Here is a 23,006-nt window from a genome sequence, read left to right as displayed (position 1 = left end):
CTCTGGTTCTACTAGTTGGATTTTTGTTGTTTTGATCGCAAATTATCTATTTATTTGGAAGACTCCAGAAGTTTCTCCCACCCCAAAGTGGGGATCAGGTATAAAAATAGGACCTTCAGACCCACTCTTTAGTTTACTTCTGGACCTGCGGAAAGAGTGTCAGAGTGCTGCCCTGCTGCCTGTGGTCTGCTGTGGACTTCAGCGGACTGCTTTGCTGCTCCAAGGGGAGTGGTTTGCTGCCTGAAGCCAGCCGAGTGCCCTCTAAGGACTGCCCTGTGCCCTCTAAGGACTGCCCTGCTGTTTGAGACATGCACTTCTGATTGAACCCATTCCTTCCAGTGTGACTCCCAAGACTAGTTGACTGCCTTCCTGATCAGAGCATCAGAGACAGAAAAGGCTCCAACCATCTAGACTTCGTACCTGGATCCAGCCTGAGTGAGTCCTGACCCTCCAAGTTTTTCTCCTGTAGTCCTGGAGCTTTGGACGTGTTGCTGATGGTGACCAGATGACCCAAATCTGAAACTTGGGACTTTGAAGAATTATTTGCTGAAAAGAGCCTGAAAACCAAGAGAAAACCGGAAAACCTACCTGCTCGCTGATCCGCTTAAGGTGTATCGTCGTTCAGTCTGACTTTGTGGTATCTCCTGCTATGTTCTTCTCCGCAGCAGCAAATCCTGTTCCGCCCTCCTCTCTAGAAGGGTATCCAGCTCCTGGAGCCCCCGAAGGAAACAACCTGCAGTTCACCAAACCCCCAGACGTCACTCCTTCTCAGGACCTCTGTAACAAGCTCAGCTCCTACTTCCACCTGAAAATCAAGGCCCTCTACGACAACTTCAGCAAACAGGCTCAGGACACTGCGCCCCTCCCCACCACGAACAACCAGCTGACCATCACCACCTGGAAACCTGCTACCACTGAAGAAACCACCACGACCATGAAGAACACCCACTCAGGAGCCACCACAGACCCCTGCTCACCTAGTCTTGCGTGACCAGATATCCACGGTTGACACTTTGATCTTTTAGGTACTATTTTTCACTTTAAACATTAAAAACTCATCAAAGTGTAATTTGTGGTATTTCATGGAAATTTAACATATTGCATAGGACAATTCATGACCCTCCCCTCCTTTTGCTAATTGTTGTGAGCCGGGTTGAGGCACTTTGTGTGACTTTAGTTCTTCTTACTTTGCATAGAGTCCTAGGGGCACTTGTGCATTTTCTGCCCGCCCCAACCCGCTTTGCGCATTTCACTGGTGGCTTGGCGCTATGAAATATCAGTGATTATAGCTTGTCTTTTCTTGTTCCAGAGGGATGCAGACAAGGAAAGACCACCTGCGACTCACTGATACTTCATAACAAACTGGAAACAAAATGGCAATGACATTTAGAGGCTTTTAATATGGGAAAAAGTGATGCACCGGCAGCGCAAGGGGCTTGTCATTAGGCCCCTGAATATTATTGAGCAGATAAGAGTAAAGATTAAAGTTCTTATATTTAAAAAAAAACTCTAAATGTAATGTTTCTTTCTTTTGTAAACCCGTCCTAAGCTTTGAAAGTGAGCACAGGTTTTCCTGGAAGTGCCCTTGCCTCTGTCATTACCGCATAATTTAATATTGTAACGATTATATAATGTAAAATTGAAGATATACCTGTTGAGTCTTGTCCCTTCCTTTAGGGGTGAGCAGCACATGGTTTCCGGGTGGTTAATTAATGCCAGGTTCAATTACCTAATATGGTCTTGAGTGTTTCTCTAAATGCTAATAAAATGTTACCCTTATTTTGGATGGTTTGATATTGCGTAACATTGGTTTATTCTTTACGGCGCTGAATGGTACAGTATAAAATATAGAATGTACGTCATGTGAAGCCTGTGTTTGCCTGTGTTTGCCTGAAAACATTTGTGTGGGCTGTAATATTTCTGGTTCATTTGATCATAAGTTGCAGGGCAGGAAGCTGCTGATGGTGAGTGATGTCATGCATTCTTTGTCCCAGATCTTCCATATAATTTGCATTTTTGGCTCTATATTTACAGAGATTCTTCTCTCACTGACACTCACTCAGATTGGGAGATCCCTGAAGAGACAGCTGGCAGCAGTGAGACTCACTCTCCGACATCTGACAGAAGGTAAGCGTCTGAGCTCTCCACTCTCTGGGGAGTAGTGTTGTGGGAGGTCCCTGAAGAGACAGCTGTGAGACTCACCCACCGACATCAGACAGAAGGTAAGCTTCTGAGGTCACCTCTCTCTGGGGAGTAGTGATGTGGGAGATCCCTGAAGAGACAGCTATGAGACTCACACTCCAACATCAGAAAGAAGGTAAGCGTCTGAGGTCACCACTCTCTGGGGAGTAGTGATGTGGGAGATCCCTGAAGAGACAGCTATGAGACTCACACTCCAACATCATAAAGAAGGTAAGCGTCTGAGGTCACCACTCTCTGGGGAGTAGTGTTATGGGAGGTCCCTGAAGAGACAGCTGTGAGACTCACCCTCCGACATCAGACAGAAGGTAAGCGTCTTAGGTCACCTCTCTTTGGGGAGTAGTGATGTGGGAGATCCCTGAAGAGACAGGTGGCAGCTGTGAGACTCACCCTCTGACATCAGACAGAAGGTAAGCGTCTGAGGTCACCACTCTCTGGGGAGTAGTGTTGTGGGAGGTCCCTGCAGAGACAGCTGGCAGCAGTGAGATCTGACACAGTCACTCACTCACTCAGACTGGGAGGTCCCTGAAGAGACAGCTGGCAGCAGTCAGACTCATCCTCCGACATCAGACAGAAGGTAAGCGTCTGAGGTCACCGTTCACTAGGGAGTACTGTTGTGGGAGGTCCCTGAAGAGACAGCTGGCAGCAGTGAGACCTGACACAGCCACTCACTCAGTGTGGGAGATCCCTGAAGAGACAGCTGGCAGCAGTGATACCTGACGCAGTCACTCACTGGGTGTGGGAGGTCTCTGAAGAGACAGCTGGCAGCAGTGAGACTCACCCTCCTACATCAGACAGAAGGTGAGCCTGAGGTCACCATTCTCTGGGGAGTAGTGTTGTGGGAGGTCCAGCCAATAGGCGGTTCTCATTCCTGAGGGTCATTGGCTGCAGCCTTGAGGTCCATAATAGGCTCCGTATGGCCAGATTACTGTTCCTCGCCTTAGCACTGTGATTGGTCAATGGAATGGTTGCTAATTTCACCCTCCTCTCTGACCCTTTGACCCTTGGCATGCATTGCCATGGCCAACACTTCATGTGCATGGCGGGGTGTCCTCACGTCCTCCCCCTCAGTGGAATGCCATAGTACTTGAGTAGGGGTGCGGAATTTAATAAAATATCTACTTGTCCATGGGGTAGGTTTCTTCATAAATCTACTTGTCCTGTAACAAAATCCACATGCCCCTTTGGTGGCATGTAGTGCAGCGAAGAATTATGGCAGCAATCTCATTATATAAGAGCTCTGATACAGCCTCCCTGATTATGCCAGGGCTCATACCATAGTAGTGTTTGAATACTTGCAATCCCCTTATATTGCCATGTTTCCGCAGATCTACATACTGGGACTGAAGGTAGTGGTAAGCAATAGTTCCAGGGTTGGAATGCCCTTGGAGTCTATGCAAACCTATTGAATTGCATGTTTTAAGGGTTTTCAACAACTCTTCTCTAATCTTTTCCTATCCTGAGAAATGTTGGAAATTAACTCCTCACAATGGCAGACTTAAACCTTCTTCCAGGGTTGGGAGAAAAGTGGTTGGAGGGAAAGTGAACTTGCAAACACTCACATTTTTCCATGAGCAAATCTACATGCATATTTGCTCATGCTAAAATGTAGTTCACAAATATTTTCTAGGAGTATTAATTCTTGTCCTACTTCTGTAAATTCTTGGGAATTTACGAAAGCAGTATAGTTGCAATTAATGCAAGGACATAGACCATTGGTGCTCTTTTGAGACTTTATTTAATAATTGGGCCCCTAATTTGGTCTGGCGTTGACCGTGACCTTTTGTGTTTATTAAAATTCTGTCTCTCTCTCGGTCTATCGGCTGGCTTCACTGTGAGTCACAGCATTCTGCTCTTTCACAAAGAGTATATCTGCACACAAAGTAGGTTTGTTCTGTGCCAGTAACTACTGTGGCAGTGTGTGCTTTTTGAAATTAAAAAAAAACATTTTTGCTTTTGCCAATGTTTTTTATAATGGTGAGCGCCCGGAAGCTACAGCACCAATAAGGTTTTTACAAAAAACCATGCCAAAACAAGTTACCCATTGACAAAACTGAAAAGGTGACCACCAATTTCAGACTTATTGGCTTTGCCAATGCCTGTTTATTTTTGTTTCCCATAATCTTATTTAAACTGGTTACGCGGATTTTCTATTATGAATATTTTTGGGAAATATTAGCACGCATCAGCACATGTTACTGAATGATGCTGCAAAGAAATGGTACCTGAAATTTTACAGTAGTTTAGCAAAATGTTTTTTCCTGCTTTCATTTTTTTATGAACATTTTATTTTGAAAGCAAAGAATCATCAATCCTTTCAAGCTTCTGCAAATATTTGCATCAAATCAGAGAGCCTTCTGGGAGCATTATACATAGCCTCATTATGCTAAACTTTGAAAACATTTGTACAGATTGTTATACTGGAACCACTGTCAGTAGTGCAGGCGGAGCTTAATACATTTACTTGGAGTGCTCACCATAATAATAAACGCTCTGCATGAATGAACCGTAAATATACGGTTGAACAGCATTAACATATGGACAAAAATATTACGTTACCTGCAGACAGTGCCCTTCCGTGATCCTTAATGTGGTACTGCAAACTGGCAGCCAAACAATCCTGCTCACAATGTACCTGCGTTGGCGCTAGGGGGCGCATTGTGCACCAGTGCTGGGAAAAGAGAGAAAAATGACTTTATATTGTTAAATACGGTGTATTCCTATCCCAAGGACAAAATACATATGAAAACATGTGCTGCGGGGTGTCCTCCCCCGCAGTGGTAGGCCATGGTACTTGAGTCATTAGCTGTCCATACTCACCACCCCAGAGTGACCCCACAGCTCTTCCGTCCCTTCCTGATGTGCATCATGGCCCCGTCGCATCCTGCTCTTCTCAGATGAGACTGAGGCCCGGGCACATGCATCATTTAAAATGTTTATTTTTATTTATTCATTCTAATTAATAAATTAAGATACAGAAAAAAGAACACCAGGGATTCGGAGAGGAGCAAAGACAGCGGCTCTTAAGGAAAAATGAATACATTGATAAATCCAACCAAATAATGTGTCCACCACGGTAGCAAAGATATGACTCAACTCGTACGCTTCTGAGTAAACATTCTGGGCCAGGAGAGACGTCTCTTAATTCCACTTGCAGTAGCTCTTAGAATCCCTTCCAGGGTCCTCCTCCCACAGCTCCATGGGGGGGTCAAAGGTGCCCAGCCTAGTGCAGGTGGAAAGGTGAAGAAGTAGAGGTGGAATGTTGGAGGGGTTGATAAACCTTGCACTCTAGGGTGTCTCGTACCCCAACAATCTAACAATATCACGCTACGATTAAGTGGTGTCCTACCAATGGTGAGGACAGCGCCTAGAAGTGACTGATGCCTAATGCAGCAAAGGGATTTCACTCATTCAGTGTTTGATCACCACAGACCGTAGGGACTTCACCCTTCCAGTGGTGTGTGTCCTACACAGCTTATTAACCGCACACTTTAAATGACCCACGTCCTCTGTCTCCCTATAACTTCCATCATTCACTGATTGGTGTCCCCTTGAGCCTCAGAACTTTACTCCTCAAGAGATCCATGCCCCCCCCACCCCCATCATAGGATCCCACCCTTTAAGTGACCCACAGGACAACCATCCTGGATACTCAAAACTTTGAGTGATTCGCTTTCCCCGGTAGTTCACGTTTCCAAAACTGGCCACTCCTTGGTCGCTGGACTCTACGACCACCGCAGGTCCTCCGCGTTCACTTCAATTCTTCTCATACCCCTCTCTCTCTACTTATTCCTCCTTACTACCCCCCAGAAACACTCGGGTAAGCTCCACTTATCTAATCACACCCCTTCAGTTTAAAGTGCAACAAATGCTAGTATTGATGCCCCCTACACATGGATTATACCATCTTCCTCCAATGGATCTAAACCTTTGAAAGAAGGCAGCAGACTCTCTCCCCCACCAATTCTCAAACCGAACCCCCATCCCTAGAGCCCCTGAAACCTTCTTAAGAAAGTTTTCTTCCATCCCTGAACTTGCCGTACCAGTTACCCACTTATGATCTTCTGCGAGCAAATACGATCGATCCATTCCATAGACCATCTCCCTGATCAGTCACTTTCCATCGAACAAAGACTAACTACTCACTGTCATTGAAAAGGATTTTCACATTCGAGTCTCAGAGTGAGATATTACTACAACCAGAAAATAAGGTACCCTGGGTGAGATATTTACTGGGTGTAAATACCTCCTATTCCAAAGTTGGAAATTAGCATACCTTGGCATGGTAATTCAAGCACCAAATTTCATATGTTTGCCTTTCTACTAGACCTTTTCTACTGATAAGCTTTGGCAAGTTTGACCAGGACCCCGTAAGTACCTTCGCAACATTCATAAGTGAAGAGCGCTGGCCATCAAAGCAAGACAACTTTCCACCAGTTCAGCAAGAGACAGATCACCTTGAAGGATCAGGAATCTGTTCTCTACAAAACATTGAGGGCCACATTTGTCATGTCGTTGCGTCACACTTGCACCACGCAACAGAGTGCAAGCGTGACACAACAAATAAACATGATTTATAAAGCCACGCAAGGCCGCCCTGGAACGGCCCAAAGTGGCTTGATACATCTGGAGTTACACAACACAGTGCAAATCACTGTATTGCGTTATTCTGCCCCAGAGAAGCGTTTCATGGGTGGAGCATGGGTGCTCCCACGTGACACCCATGGATTTTAACCCACTCCCAGATTTACCAGAAGCGGTAGACCTGGGAAGGGGCCAAAACTGCTACGCCGCCCCAGGTGAGGCGTAGCGAGCAGAAATAAGTTTGTTTCTCCTCCATTTTTCCTCTTTCTGTGTGTGCTGCACTCTGTGGCAGACATGGAAAGAGGAAAAGGAAAAGGCCTCAGGGGATGGTTCTTGTGCAGGAAGGTTGTTCTTCTTGCAGAAAAACAATGCTACTTCCAAAGCAGGCACCCTTGCACTAAGGTGCAAGGGTGCCGGTGTTGGTGCGAGGCGGCACATTTTGAACCGGTGCTGGGAAAAGAGGGAAAATGCACGACATATTGTTAAATACGGTGCATTCCTGCCCCTTCCCTGTCACGCCACGCACAGCACCATGCCTTTTCATTAATAGGCCCCTAAACCCTGATTGCTTTGATCACACCCTCTTTTTAGGTCTGGCCGTGGAGACCTATGGTGCAATGGGTCAGCGCACTTTACCCACGGGCTCCCTTCCCTTGGAGTGATTGCACAAAGACAGTGCACTTGTTTACATCTGTCTAAAATAGTTCCTTTCTCTTCAGTGACAAAGCTGGTTCAACGTGCGCTTCATGTTTAAATACTGGTTATTTATTTAGCCTGCACCTTGGGTGCCCAGTTAGAGGGTGATCTATGTTCCTTTGCTTCTTAAAACTGCTGAGCTAAAGAGCGTAACTGCTTGCAATCAGAGGGCCATATTCTGTGGTGATTTACTCGTGTCTCCATCACAAATAATAATCATAATAACATGCAGGCATAACTGAAAGGATTAATATTACCAAAATATGTCACTCCTAAAGAGGCCACCTCAGTAAATGTTACCTAATTTGTAAATAAAATGTATAAGCCTACAACAGTCACGTTAAAGTGGCCTTAGCTTTTTTTTAAATTGTTTGATTTTGTGGACTAAGCTTGAATTTAAAAAATACAACACAGCGGCAAAGGACAGATCTATTAGCTTTGCCAGTGCTTGTTTTCTGATTGTTGTTTCCTTCTATAACCATCGATTTTCTGTGCCTGTGTTTGGTTTACTCCATTTAGTGTTCAGTACAAATGATAAAGAAAGAAATAAAATACAAAGTGTTCTTTATAAATAGAATTATCCACTCGCCATCTCCGAGCCCCCGCTGGCTTGTCGGCTGCGCCCCAAATGTGCCGCTTGTCGCTGCCGTCGAGGACTGGTCTGCACGTGCCGACACCATGACATGTAGGGGTAAAACTGTCTCACGACAACCCCTGTTTGGTCACGGATCAGAAATCTGAGCAGGGGGTGTCTACCACTTCCGGTAATTACAGGGTGCATTAAATATCTCACCCTCTGTAAAACCTGCCAGAACCGAACAGGGAGAAGTGTGTGATACTTGTCAGACCATGTGGAGTTTGTGCATTAAACACCAAAATCTGCATATTGTTCCCCACAGGAAGAAGACGCCGATAGCAGAGCACCCCGAGAGCATCATGGGGTTCAGGGCACTCCTCACCCTTGGGTTCATGTTCACCATCTTGGAGAGCGCCAGCTCTGGACCCAGTGACGGCAACAGTAAGTGACCTGGTACAGGGGTCAAAGGCGGCGGGTGGCGGGGGCATGATCCGTGGGCGGGGGTCATGGTGGAGATTACGGGCAGCACGTTTCTAATGTAGCGTCACTGTGACGAGCAGTAGGAGAGCCCTACATAACAGGAGAAGCACTGGATGGAGTAAAGAGACACATCTGAATGAAATCCCTCTATTAAAAGCAATCATGACAAGATATGAATGTGGTAAATTGAATGTCCAGGGGCCAGGTCTATAAAACAGCTTGGATTTATTAAAGCTTATTTACAAGTTAAGTTCATTAGGAGAAGACAGGTAGATGGAATGTCGCCCCACCAGGAGCAGCCCCCCTGCCGCCCAGCCTGCATCTATCAACTGACACTTCACACCCAAGCCAGGCACTCAAGCATTCCGTGACGTCATCAGACATTCTAACACTCATCCTAGCTGACCAGCAGGGAAGACACAGCCAGAGAAGGGAATAGCACAAGTCAATTATAAAAATGACCCGGCACCCTTAATGCCCCAGAGGATGCTGACCTCAATGTATTGATTATGTAGGGTCTAATGGTTCATGGATTGAAACTCCTGTGGTTGTGGCCAATATTATCAGTGAAGGGTGGTCCAAGCAGGCACAGTTACCCCCGTTGGTACTATAAGGAATGTTATAGCACGAAGCACAAAGTTTTAAAGGCATAATGCCAGCGCCACCAGGAAGTCCCAGGGAGTTGGGGCCATATAGGTCCCAGGGAGTGGGGGCCATATAGTTCCCAGGTAATGGGGATAATATACGTCCCAGGGAGTGGGGGCTATATAGGTCCCAGTGAGTGGGGGCCATATAGGTCCCAGGGAGTGGGGGGCCATAGACGTCTCAGGGAGTGGGGGCCACATAGGTCCCAGGGAGTGGGGGCCATAGAGGTCCCTGGGAGTGAGGGCCATACACGTCTCAGGGAGTGGGGGCCACATAGGTCCCAGGAAATGGGGGCCATAGACGTCTCAGGGAGTGGGGGCCACATAGGTCCCAGGGAGTGGGAGCTATAGAGGTCCCAGAGAGTGGGGGTCATAGATGTTCCAGTGAGTGTGTGCCATTGAGGTCTCAGGATGTGGGGGCCATATAGGTCCCAGGGAGGAGGGCCATATAGGTCCCAGGGAGTGGGGGCCATATAAGTCCCTGAGAGTGGGGGCCATAGAGGTCCAAGGGAGTGGGGCCATATGGATCCCAGGGAGTGGGGGCCATTTAAGTGACCTGTATAGGTGTGAACGTCCTAGCACAAGTCATTTGCCCTCTTTGAATAAGTAACAGCATACAACTACCCCTTGATGGGCATTTTACCACCAGAGGTACAAAGGGCGCGGGTCGGTAAGAACAATTGTAAAGCACCAGGCCGGGTTTAGGGTCACTGATCTCTTTCAGGAAGATCTGCAGCTGGGGCCAGAGTGCTTACAAAGGTATTTCATGCATCCATAGCTAGCAATGTTATTCCCCATTTCTGGTGATCTGCGGCCCTGGTACCCATTTATAAGAAAGGGGACTGTAGTTGTCCTTCAACTAAGACCTATTTCCCTTTCAGATGGAGCAGGCAAAATTCTCAGCAAAATTGTATTAAATGGACTCCAAGGCAGGGGGGATGAGGACAATATTCTAACCAAGGTACAGGCTGGCTTTAGGTCAAGGGTCGGAACAATCCATCAAACCATCTGGTTTAACTTGAGATGCTACAAATATGCTGTAATAAAAATGCATCATGGTATCTAACCTTCATTGATTTGAAGTCAGCATTTGACCTTGTTGATCGTACAAGGTCATGGCAGTCGCTGGCGGCGCAGGGGGGGACAGTTTTAAGAGTGACAACGGCGACACAGGCAATAATACATATGGACCATCAGATGAATGTAATGAATCTTTCCCTATAGATTAAGGTGTACGGCAGGGATGTGTGCTAGCGTCTCTTCTTTTTAACCTCCATTTGTTTAGGTTCCTAAACACTAATGTTAATGAATATTGTTGATTTTTTCTTTTTGAAATACTACACATGTATTGTTTTGTCTTTCAACTCATTGCATAAACAACTATTTACCACTATTGACTTCTATGGTGTGTTCGGCTGCTCTCTTTTTTACATCAACTTTAACCCTGAATATTGCCATTGTGTAGGCTTTATTATTATAAATAAGTTTGTATTAGTCCACAGGAGCCATTGTTCTTTGGTTAAATACTTTTCACACCCTAGGCTCCTTGTGAGTAGGGTTCCCTTGTCCCTTGTTCTCGATGCAGAGCTCTGTAGCCAGCGCAGAGCGTTACGTGGAGCCGTTCGTGCTAATTTTTTGCGCTGGATTCTTGTCCCAGACAGTAAAATCATCACGAATGGCACCACGTGCTGCACAAGAGAGCCCTGCTTCTTTCTGCCGTTCGAGTAGATGTTCTACTCGAGCGGCACCTTCCTCAACATGAACGGAAGGTTTCTCAACGTGAGCGGTAGCAGCCATCTGTAAGTAAGTAAGAAAAAGTTTATATAGCGCTCGATTGCCGAGGCGTCTTGGCGCTAAGATAGCAAAGATATGGGAAAGCCCAGGAAGAGAAAGTTGTCACTTAGCAGGGAAAAACCAAGTCTTCAGACAGGCTCAAAAGTGTGTGTGGACCGATAGGGATCTGATATTAAGTGGTAACTCATTTCATAGTTTGGGAGCTAAATGAGGGAGACTTCAGCCACCCCATTTTGTCTTCTTGACTCTTTGGACCTTAGCCAGTGCTTGGCTTGATGTCCTCTGGAAGGACCCGGAGTGTACCACTGGAATAATTTGAGATATTCTGCGGGTCCTTCACCATGTAAGGTTTTATGAACCAAGCACAGAGCCTTGACTTCAGTTTGCTCTTTGACAGGGAGCCAATGAAGTTTTCTAATGGCCCCAGGTATATGGCTATATTTAGGAAGGTTCAGTAGAGTCCGGGCAGGTGCGTTCTCTAAGGATTGCAATTTGTACAATTGTCTCTTATCCGCCCCAAGATAAAGAGCAGTGCAGTAATCAACTCGAGACAGAACAAGTGCTATCACCACCGTTTTTCTGAACTCCATCGGGAAAAACGGTAAGATCTTCCACAAAGTTCTTAAAGTGGAGCAGCACGAGGAGGTAACCTGATTTATCTGTCCCATAAAGCTGAGCTGGGTGTCAAACACCACACCCAGGTTTCTCATTTTACTCACAGGGAGTGGACATGCTCCTGCCTCTGCCGGCCACCAGTCAGGGTTCCAGATGGGAGGACCGGAGCCGAACTCCATCACCTCCGTCTTCTGAGTATTCAATTTCAGATAGTTGAGGTTCATCCGTTGAATAATGTGGGTCAGACAGTTGTGAAACCTGGCTGAGGGCACATTTCCTAAAGAGGATATGGAAATTATGATTTGTGTGTCATTGGCGTATGACACAAGCGAAAAGCCATGGTGCTTAACCAGTTTCGCCAGTGGGGTTACATATATAATAAACAGTCTGGGTGAAAGCGCTGAGCCCTGAGGGACTCCGCACAGAAGGTGAAAATTGTCTGAATTAAGGTTATCCCAGCAGATCTTATGTTCTATCCCTGTTAGGAAGGAGGTAAGAAGGGCCAGAGTGGAATCCCGAATCCCGATTGCCCCCAGCCGTCACGTGAGAACGGAATGGTTCGCCATATCGAACATGACGGATAGATCCAACAGGATCAGGACCGCCAGGCCACCTCTGTCAATTTGCAATCGAAGTTCCTTCGTGGCCATGACTAGTGCGGACTCAGTCGAGTGGTTGGACCGAAAGCCATGTTGAGTGCTGTCTAGTATGTTATTAGAGTCAAGGTAGTCATTTAATTCTTTATTTAAGGCTTTCTCCAGGACCTTAGCTGCCAAAGGCAGGCAGGAAATAGGGCGGTAGTTGGTGACGTCATGGGGGTGCAAGGAGGGTTATGATAGGCCTAATGCAAGCCTTCTTCCACACTGACGGAAAGTCACCAGACTTTATGATGGTGTTTTGTAGAGGGGCAAGAGTCAGACTGATTAGGTTTGAGACACCATGAATAATGTCTCGGGGACATGGATCATCTGGAGAGCCAGACTTTATGGTCAGCAAAAGATTATTCACAGAATCAAGCGTAATAGGTGAGAAACTGACCAACGGATTGGAGATTGCTGGTCCTTTCTCCAGTTCATCAAGGGGTAAGGTTTGGGGGGCAGAGCCTGTCTCCTTTAGTACGGTGTAAATGGATTGAATTTTGGTTTGGCAGAGAGACGCCATATTGTCACATAGAATTTGATCAGGACTGAACTGATTTCCCTGTTGGAGTTTAGATAGTGCAGAGACTGTCTTAAAGAGCTCTTTAGTGGAGTTCTTAGACATTTCTATTTTATTGGTGTAGAATTCCTTCTTTGCCCTAATAATGGCAGCTTTGTATTCCGTTAGAGCCTGGTTATAGTGAGTTTTACCTTCCACGCTGTAGTCTATCCTCAAAACGTGTTCTAGGCGTCTGCACTTAGATTTCAGAGTATTTAACTCTGAACAATACCAGAGGGCGGTGGCTCTGTGCCTTTTTTGGTTGATTAATCTCATGGGGGCCACTTGATCTATAGCGGATCGAATCCAATAGTCATAGCAGGCTGGGATCGCATGTTAGCAGTGGTATATTGTTGCCTAACAGATTAGCTAGGGTGTCAGAGTTGATATTCCGCCAAGAGTGGAAATTGGTGGTGGGCGCTCTACTGGCGAGGATGGAGTCTGTGTAGCGGGTAAAGTGAAGAATATTGCCCTCATGGTCTGTTAATGTAAGTGGTAGAATCTTGTCAATTACAATGGAGGCCTGGTTGGTAAAAATGCCATCAAGTGTGTGGAGCGCTTTATGTGTGGGACCTTTGACTATCTGTGACAGGCCAAAACCTTCCAGGTTGTCAAGTAGTGTTTGTGCTTGCCAAGACTTGTTGGTGGTCCTGCCGGACACTAATCTTCCTGCACTCATCGACTGGCTTGGGATAGCTTGTGGAAGGCTCCTGTGCTCCTGCATCATCACCTGGTCTCCACAGCTGCTAGTTCAATCTCACCATGCTACAGCAAGGACTAGGACTGGTATTCTGCCTCCAGTGCCTCCTGGTCATCTCCGGGTGGCTTAGACTCTGTCACTCCTGTTTTCAGGTTCTTCTCATCTGGATTCCACATCCTGGTTCCACCGACCTGGTCCATGAGACTCTATAGCTGCTGATATTCCACGAACCTCCATTGGCATCTATGGGCGGTTACGACACCAGCTATGCAAGGGGTGGCTGTGGAGAGCAGCTAAGGCTTATTCAGGAAGAGGTACGCTTTCACACAAGAAAGAACCACACCAGGTGAGTATAAACACTATCACTAAGGGTTGCGTGGACTCAGTGCACAGTGTATCACCATAGGTGGACACTATATACTGAGCCAGCCTCCTGCAGCGTCTACCAGATTTCATCTTTCCATGTCAGTGAAACAGTCTGACTGTTAACTCTATGATTTGAAAGAGCAGGCAAGAAAATCAGTGCACTCTATAACAATCGTTGTTTACAACTGGGAAGAAGGAGTCAAGCTGATAAAGAACCTTCCCACAGTAGCGGCTGTCCTCCCTCACATTGGTAAAAAATACAGGACCAGAGGATTCCCCTTCATGTTTGATAGGACACCTTAAGCCTGACCCAGTGATGTCTCAGGCACACAACATAGTTCCAAGAACCCATCTACTCCTATTTCAGCGCCACCTGATTCAGTGATTTTAGGCTGTTATGACTGCCAAATGTGGTCTGACGTCGGCTCCATCATCGACCTCATCCTGGTAGGAAGCCAAGAAGGTCATACTGGAGGGCAAGCTCACTTGATCAGAAATCATGAATTGCGCCATGGGCATCACCACTACAAGCTTCTGTTGGAAGGCGGACCCTGGGGGAGTCGGAGTGACCACCCAGGGGGGCCCCCACACTGTACGAAGTAGCCGAGCGCTGCTGAGAAGCCTCCTAGGAAAGGTCCTTCTCCTATACCGTACCAGCACAGTAACACCACCACACAGGACTCGAGGCTGTTTATCACGATGAGCAATTCTTTATCAGCATTTAGGAGGTTACGGTTATCGATATATACAAGGGGGGATCGAGGGATCCGCAAGAGTCTCAAAGTCTTTGGTAGGGACGGGGTAGCGGGACAGTCTTTGGTAGTGGCGGGGTACGAGGGTACCTTAGGCCCAGTTCTTGTTCCTCAAGCTGGAGGGACTCCGTGTCCCGGAGGGGTCGAGCCGCGACGGCGTCAGCAGGGCTCTGGTGATCGGTTCGTGGAGCTTGAGCCGCGACTAGGTCAGCAGGGCTCTTCAGGTGGTTCAGTTCAGCTCGAGCCGCGACGACGTCAGCAGGGCTCTGGGGAGGCTTCAGCGAGGTTGGGCCGCGACGGCGTCAGCAGGGCCCCGATGTTCCGTGAGGTTCCTTGTCTCAATAAGGTGAAGCCGCGACGCAGTCAGCTGGGCTCGGGTTATAGGGTCAAGCAAAAGTTCTTCTCCGTAGGGTCAGCCGCGATTCCATCAGCAGGGCTCTTGACTCCGGGATACAACTGCCGTTCCCTTGCGGGGTTGCCCCAGATATAGGTCTGGAGCTCTTTGATGTCCGGACCCTCGCGCCTGGGGGGGGCGGAGAGGCCGGGCTGGGAGAGGCCAGACGCCCAGCGGGAGAGGCGCCAGGCCCGGGGAGGCCGGAGGATGATCGCACCTGGGTGTGGGGGGACGGTGGGGGTCCCATCGAAACTCTCCTCCTCCGGGAGAGGTGAAGTGGCCACGTGGTGCCCCCTGGCCCGATCTTGGTGCCTCGATGTCGGGGCTTCGCTGGGGCCGAGGCCGGGGGGAGCCGGGTTGCGTGGGCTGGTGCGTGGAGCAAGCATGGAGGGAACCCCGAAGAGATGAGGGGTTCCTGTGCGGCCTGGAAAAGGGGCCGCTGAGGCAGGTGTAGGCAAATAGATACAATCCAAGGGGGACCTCGAAGGAAGGAGAGGTCCCTGGTGGCCTGAAAGGGCGGCCCGTGTAGGCCGGTGCGGGGGGACGAGCACAAACCAAGAGGGTTAAGACCACGCCACGAGGCCGGGTCCAACAGGCGTCCCCCCCAGCCGAAGGCAGGGAGAGTCACCCATTTCCTTGGGGGTTCTCCTCGTCGAGGCGGAAGAAGCGGGACAGGCCGTCGGCGTTGGCGTGGTCACTGCCGGGCCGGTGTTCGACAGAAAAGTCCATCCCTTGCAGCGAGATGGACCATCGCAGCAGCTTGGGGCTCTCGCCCCTCATTTGCATTAACCACCGCAAGGGCCGGTGGTCGATCTGGACCCGGAAGTGGGTGCCGAAGAGATAGGGCCGGAGCTTTTTGAGGGCCCACACTACAGCGAAGGCCTCCCGCTCGATGGTGCTCCACCGCTGTTCCCGGGGCAGCAGCCGTCGGCTGATGAAGGCCACGGGTCTGTCGAGTCCCTCCGAATCTACCTGGGACAGGACGGCCCCAATTCCATATTCGGCGGCGTCCGTCTGCACCACGAACTCCTTGCTGTAGTCCGGGGCCTATAGCACGGGGGCCGTGCACATTGCCGTTTTGAGGGCCTCGAAGGCCGCCTGGCGGCGGGGGGTCCAGTGTACCTTCTTGGGCTGCTTTTTTGACGTGAGCTCTGTGAGGGGGCCGACAATGCTCCCATAGTCTCTGATGAATCGCCGGTAGTACCCGGTGAGGCCCAGGAAGGCCCGGACAGCTGTCTGGGTGGTGGGGGGTTCCCACGCATGGATGGCATCAACTTTCGGTTGGAGGGGAGCCACCTGGCCGCTCCCTACTTGATGGCCCAGATAGGTCACCGATCCTTGGCCTATCTGGCATTTGCTGGCCTTGATCGTGAGCCCGGCCCTTTGGAGGGCGGTCAGGACTGCTTTGAGGTGTCCCAGGTGCTCAACCCAGTGGCTGCTGTATACGGCAATGTCATCCAAATAAGCCGCGCTGAAGGCCTCTAGCCCGGCCAGGACCTTGTTCACTAGTCTCTGGAAGGTGGCCGGGGCGTTCTTCATGCCGAAGGGCATCACCCGAAAGTGGTAGTGCCCGTCAGGGGTGGAGAAAGCGGATCTTTCTTGGGCACCGGGGGTGAGCCGGATCTGCCAGTACCCGGCGGTGAGGTCAAAAGTGCTCAGGTAGCGGGCTGCCCCTAAGCGGTCGATGAGCTCGTCGGCCCGGGGAAGAGGATGGGCATCGGTCTTGGTAACGGTGTTCAGGGCCCGGTAGTCCACACAAAATCGTAGCTCCGGGGGGGTGCCTGGTGCGGCGGCTTTGGGCACCAGGACGACGGGACTGGCCCACGGGCTGTCGGAGGGCTCGATGACCCCGAGGGCCAGCATCTTCGTCACCTCAGCCTGGATGCAGGCCCGCACTCGGTCGGGTACTCTGTAGGCTCTGTGTCGCACGGGGGGACTGTCCCCAGTGTCGACATCGTGGACACACCATGAAGTCACCCCCGGAGTGAGGGAGAAGAGGGCCGCAAAGGGCTGCAACAGTTGCTGACAGTCGTGGTGCTGTTCCGGGGTCAGGGAGGGGGCGAGTTGGACGCTTTTGATGGTCCCGTCGTGGTCGCTGGTCCGCAGGTCGGATAGGGGCTCGGAGTCGCCTTCGCCCCCGTCGTCGGTCGCTAGCAGTAGGCTTAGCTCAGTCCGGGCAAAGTGGGGCTTGAGCCGGTTAGCGTGCAGAACCCGGAGGGGGTTCCGGGGAGACTCCATGTCGATCAGGTAGGTGACATGGCTCTTCTTTTCCACCACCTTGAAGGGCCCGGTCCATTTGTCCTGGAGGGCGCAGGGGTCAACCGGTGACATGACCCAGACCTGCTGGCCCGGTTCAAACTCGATGGTAGAGGCGTTTTGATCGTACCATCTTTTCATGTCCTCTTGGCTGGCCTCGAGGTTGGCTTCGGCCAGGGCTCGGAACCTTCGGGTCTGGTTGCGGAGGGTCAGGAGGTATCTGTAGACGTCGGGAGGGGCATCTCGGGGTTTCGTCTCCCAGCCTTCCTTGACCAGGCTGAGGGGTCCTCGGACGGGATGCCCGTACAACAATTCGAAGGGGCTGAACCCCAGGGACTTCTGCGGGACCTCCCGATAGGCAAACAGGAGGCACGGCAGCAGGACATCCCACCTCCGCCATAGGGGCTCTTCCAGGACCTTGATCATGCCTTTTAAGGTTCTGTTGAACCGCTCGACCAGTCCGTTCCCCTGAGGGTGGTATGGGGTGGTGAACTTGTACGTGACCCCGCACTGCTGCCACAGGGACCGCATGTATTTAGAGATGAAGTTCGTACCTCGGTCGCTCACCACTTCTCGGGGGAACCCCACTCTCGAGAAGATCCCCATTAAGGCCCGGCCCACTACGGGGGCAGTCACAGTTCGAAGCGGGATGGCCTCAGGGTACCTGGTTGCGTGGTCTACGAGGACCAGGATGAAGCGGTGACCCAGGGCGGTCTGGTCACCGTTGGCCTGCGAGGCCGCTTGTTGCCGGATTCCTTCAAGGGAGGGGCAGGTCTTCTGTTCCTGCAAGAACTGTTCTCTGGTGGGGCCCCCGTCGTGGCGCCATTGGGCAAGTTCCGGGAGTGTGCCGAGAGAGGCGATCTCGTCCGGGGGGGGGCACCGTGGATCTGGCATCGGTGCCCGCTTCTTCCTCGCTGGAGGCAGGTGGTGGCACGGGCCCCTCGGGTTCGACGGTGTCGGCGGCCATGGACGAACGGGGAGCCTGGGCGGCCATGGACCGGGTGGTGGCGCAGGCCCATTCGGGTAGTCCTAGCATTCGGAGATGCTCTCGCCGCTCCACTTGAGCCCAGGGGGAACTCTCAAGGTCGTTCCCCAGGAGGCAGTCCACCGGAGCGTCGTCGCGGACAGTCACCTTCAGTATGCCCGTCACCCCTCCCCATTCGAAGGGAATCTGTGCCATCTGGCACATGCTCTCGCTGTTGTCGGCCGTCCGGATGGGGCATAGCACATTTGGCAGGATCTGTTCGGGGGCCACCAGGTGGCAGCGGACAGCGGTGACACTGGCTCCGGTGTCACAGAGGGCTTCGGCCCGTCGTCCATTGATAGTGACCCACTGTTGGTACTTCTGGGTGTTGCTCGGGATGGGGGTTCGGGGCACCATTTCTCGGCTGCCCAGGCAGACCAGGGACATAGCCGCCGGCTCCCACTCAGTGGACCCCCCGCTGAGGGGTTCTTCCTCTTCCTCCCCTTCTCCCAGGGCGGCAGCCACTAGTTGTCGGGGCGGGGGCCCGCTGGTCCCACTTCGTCGGTTCATGGGGCAGGCAGGGTCGCTGGCATAGTGTCCTGTTTGTTGGCAGCCGTAGCAGGTTATCGTGGGCCAGGGTCCGGCTTTGGCTGGCGCCGTCCCTCTTCGAGCTAGGCTCGGGGAGGTGTGTTGCTGAGGCGGCCCTCGCGGCGGACTCTGGGGCGGCCCGGCTGGGATGTCCCGACTCCTGTTCGACCCTCCTCCCCCGCCGCGCTGGCGGGGGGGTCCGGTGGGGTTTCGCTGGTACTCCCCCATCGAGCTCCGGGGGACTCGGGTGTTGACCCATCGATCGGCCTCGGCGGCCAGCTTCCGCGGCTCGGTCAGCTTGCTGTCGAGGAGGTGTTGTCTTAGCTCCACGAAGCAGTTGTTGGAGAGGTGTTCCCAAATAATGAGGTCAACCAGCTGCCCGTAGGTGGCGACCTTGCTCCCCTTGATCCAACCTTCTAGGGCCCTGCTGAAAAAGTCAACATACTCTACCCACGTGGTACCGGGGATTTTCTTGCAGTCTCTGAACCGCTGGCGGTACATTTCCGCGGTTAGTCCATAGCGGATGAGCAGGGCCTCCTTCATATGGTCGTACGAGGTCATGACTTCTTCCGGGAGCTGTAGTAGGGTGTCTCGGCCCTCGCTAAGGAACCGACCCCATAGGCCGGCACCCCAATCCTTCCGGGGTACCCGATGGGAGGTCATGGCCACCTCGTACGCCTTAAACCACTGCTGGATGTCGTCGTTTTTATAGTACTCCTTGACGACATCTTTGGGAATATGGACCTTGGCCTCGGTGGGCGGCAGAGCGTCTCTATTGCTGGGGGTACCGGTCTCCCCCTTCTGGGCCTTGAGCTCGAGTTCTTTGAGGCCCCGCTCTTGTTCGAGGGTCAGCCTTTTCTCCTCCAGCTCTCGATGCCGCTTCTTCTCCTCTATCTCCTCTTGTAGCCGTAGCTGTTCTATGGCCAATTTATTTTCGGCCAGCAAGAGTTCGCTGTCCAGCCGAAGTCGTGCGAGCTCTAGCTCATGGGTCCGGACCTTCTCCCGCTCTCGTATTTCTTCCGCGGAGAGGCAGGTTTCCAGGCTGTTTCTCCCCCCGTTCGCGGGGGTCGGAGCTGGTGGCGTGGCTGCATTCAGGGGCAGGGGACCTTCGTTCTGGGGGGGACCCGCCTCGGACTCTATCCAGGTTCTCAGGGCTTCCTGCATCTCTTCCTTGATTCCTAGGCCGGTGGTCGCAATGCCCTTGTCCTTGCAGAACTGTTTTAACTCTTTGTGGGTGTACTCTTCCAATCGTTTTGGTTGGAACTCCATGGTCTCTGTTCGTCTGGATGGATAGCGAGTGGGTTACTTGCTTGTACGCTCTGCGTTCGGCTCGGATCCCGTCGCTGGCCACCAAATGTTGGAAGGCGGACCCTGGGGGAGTCGGAGTAACCACCCAAGGGGGCCCCCACACTGTACGAAGTAGCCGAGCGCTGCTGAGAAGCCTCCTAGGAGAGGTCCTTCTCCTATACCGTACCAGCACAGTAACACCACCACACAGGACTCGAGGCTGTTTATCACGATGAGCAATTCTTTATCAGCATTTAGGAGGTTACGGTTATCGATATATATAAGGGGGGATCGAGGGATCCGCAAGAGTCTCAAAGTCTTTGGTAGGGACGGGGTAGCGGGACAGTCTTTGGTAGTGGCGGGGTACGAGGGTACCTTAGGCCCAGTTCTTGTTCCTCAAGCTGGAGGGACTCCATGTCCCGGAGGGGTCGAGCCGCGACGGCGTCAGCAGGGCTCTGGTGATCAGTTCGTGGAGCTTGAGCCGCGACTAGGTCAGCAGGGCTCTTCAGGTGGTTCAGTTCAGCTCGAGCCGCGACGACGTCAGCAGGGCTCTGGGGGAGGCTTCAGCGAGGTTGGGCCGCGACGGCGTCAGCAGGGCCCCGATGTTCCGTGAGGTTCCTTGTCTCAATAAGGTGGAGCCGCGACGCAGTCAGCTGGGCTCGGGTTATAGGGTCAAGCAAGAGTTCTTCTCCGTAGGGTCAGCCGCGATTCCATCAGCAGGGCTCTTGACTCCGGGATACAACTGCCGTTCCCTTGCGGGGTTGCCCCAGATATAGGTCTGGACCTCGAAGGAAGGAGAGGTCCCTGGTGGCCTGAAAGGGCGGCCCGTGTAGGCCGGTGCGGGGGGACGAGCACAAACCAAGAGGGTTAAGACCACGCCACGAGGCCGGGTCCAACAGCTTCCATCAACTAGTCGGAGCAGCTGTGTTAAGAAGCCAAGGATGGTGACGATGCTCATCTTGCCATTAAAACAGACACTGATACCTCCAAATCCCTCGGCACCCTGCAATGTTGCAATGTGCCCTTTCGAAGAGCGTGTGGCCGTGGCTTCTCTTCCTAAGGGGTGGATTCCATTGCTCCCAGCAATACCCTTGCTTCCAGTCCCAATATAGGCAGGGGTATCACCACCAGTCATACCATCAATCCTCCACGGCGGGTTTCACCAAGCAAAGGCCTCGTAGAAGACCATCACCTCAGAGCCGTAACACTGGCTGCAAACAGTGACATTGTTCGTGTACTAGCTATTATGCCACTTTCTCACCCCCTAGGTGCGAACATATCCATTTACCTCCATCTTTGGCATTACCTCAGACAGATGGGTATTGGACCTAGTTACCTATGGCCGTACCCTGGAGTTAACGGAAAAAACACCACCACTCCACCAAGGGTAGCGCACCTCTCCTTGTCTTCACTTACTACGGTAGGAAGCTTTCTTAATGCTTGGCAAGGGAGCAATAGAGAAAGTCCTGGTTACTCAAAAAGGTAAAGGATTAAACTCCTGTTTTTTCGTTATGGGCGTGAAATCAGGAGATTGTAGATCTATCCTAGATCTCAGGAAGCTCAACAAAAACCTCTTCAAGCAATCCTTCCGGATGATAACACTCTCTGACATTCTTCATCGTCTCAACAGCAAAGATTTCATGACTTCTCTAGACCTGGAAGACGCTTACTCCCAAATTCCCATCCATCCCAAACACCGCAAATATCTTCCATTCATTTCAACCCATTACCAATTCAAGGTCCTTCCCTTCGGCCTCAACTCCGCCCTTCATATATTGACCAAGTGCATGGCCCCGGTAGCAGCTGCACTCAGGAAACAAGGTCTTCATGTATTCCCTTACCTTAGCAGCACTCAGGACACAAGGTACCTTAGCAGCACTCAGGAAACATGGTCATAAGGTGTTCTCTTACCTTAGCAGCACTCAGGAAACAAGGTCATCAGGTGTTCTCTTACCTTAGCAGCACTCAGGAAACAAGGTCATCAGGTGTTTCCTTACCTTAGCAGCACTCAGGAGACAAGGTACCTTAGCAGCACTCAGGAAACAAGGTCATCAGGTGTTCTCTTACCTTAGCAGCACTCAGGAAACAAGGTCATCAGGTGTTCTCTTACCTTAGCAGCACTCAGGAAACAAGGTCATCAGGTGTTCCCTTACCTTAGCAGCACTCAGGAAACAAGGTACCTTAGCAGCACTCAGGAAACAAGGTCATCAGGTGTTCCCTTACCTTAGCAGCACTCAGGAAACAAGGTACCTTAGCCACACTCAGGAAACAAGGTCATCAGGTGTTCCCTTACCTTAGCAGCACTCAGGAAACAAGGTACCTTAGCAGCACTCAGGAAACAAGGTCATCACGTATTCCCTTACCTAGACGACTGGCTGCTCACAGCTACTCCCCAGCGCTGCCAGAGCGAAGAAGCCTGTCTCTCACTGTTTCTCAAACTGGGCCTTCCTCTCCCAGGACAGACAGGGAGGCTAGTGCACTTGGCTCAAAAAATTGCTAGAAAAAAGGAAGTTTCTTTGAGACTGTTTAAGTCGCTCTTAGGTCTGAGCTTTTCCACAATAAACTAATATCCCTTACCTTACCAGCACTCAGGAAACAAGGTACCTTAGCAGCACTCAGGAAGCAAGGTACCTTAGCAGCACTCAGGATGCAAGGTCATCAGTGTTAGAAGTTGGCCTGATGTATGCTGTCCACTAGTTCCAGTGGGCACCTTGTATCAGTCCAAACAACCCCTTATGGTGATAGGTTAAAGACAACCTTATGTGAAAGCTATCCTAGTGGTAGCTATGGAGAGCAGCCTTCAGGCTAAGTCATGAAGGAATGTAAAGCAGCTTGTTTTACCAGTCTATAATCTCTTGAATGATCAAATGAAAGGACAACCACACCGGGTATATATTCAAAATATATGTATTT

At 51.0% G+C, this 23,006-nt stretch overlaps 1 protein-coding gene across 1 annotated transcript in view; it reads left to right on the top strand.

Moving 5' to 3' along the window:
- LOC146863507 (uncharacterized) overlaps positions 1 to 23,006 on the top strand; it is a 136,223-nt gene that overhangs the window by 50,675 nt on the left and 62,542 nt on the right. The window contains exons 2-3 of the mRNA XM_085643183.1: positions 2,035 to 2,127; positions 8,379 to 8,497. Coding sequence (XP_085499309.1) covers positions 2,035 to 2,127; positions 8,379 to 8,497 — 212 coding nt within the window. The remainder of the gene's footprint in view (positions 1 to 2,034; positions 2,128 to 8,378; positions 8,498 to 23,006) is intronic.

The sequence above is a fragment of the Triturus cristatus genome, chromosome 2_2 (genome assembly GCF_964204655.1).
Source record: "Triturus cristatus chromosome 2_2, aTriCri1.1, whole genome shotgun sequence".
NCBI lineage: Eukaryota > Metazoa > Chordata > Amphibia > Caudata > Salamandridae > Triturus > Triturus cristatus.
This window is presented reverse-complemented; position numbering and strand designations above follow the sequence as displayed.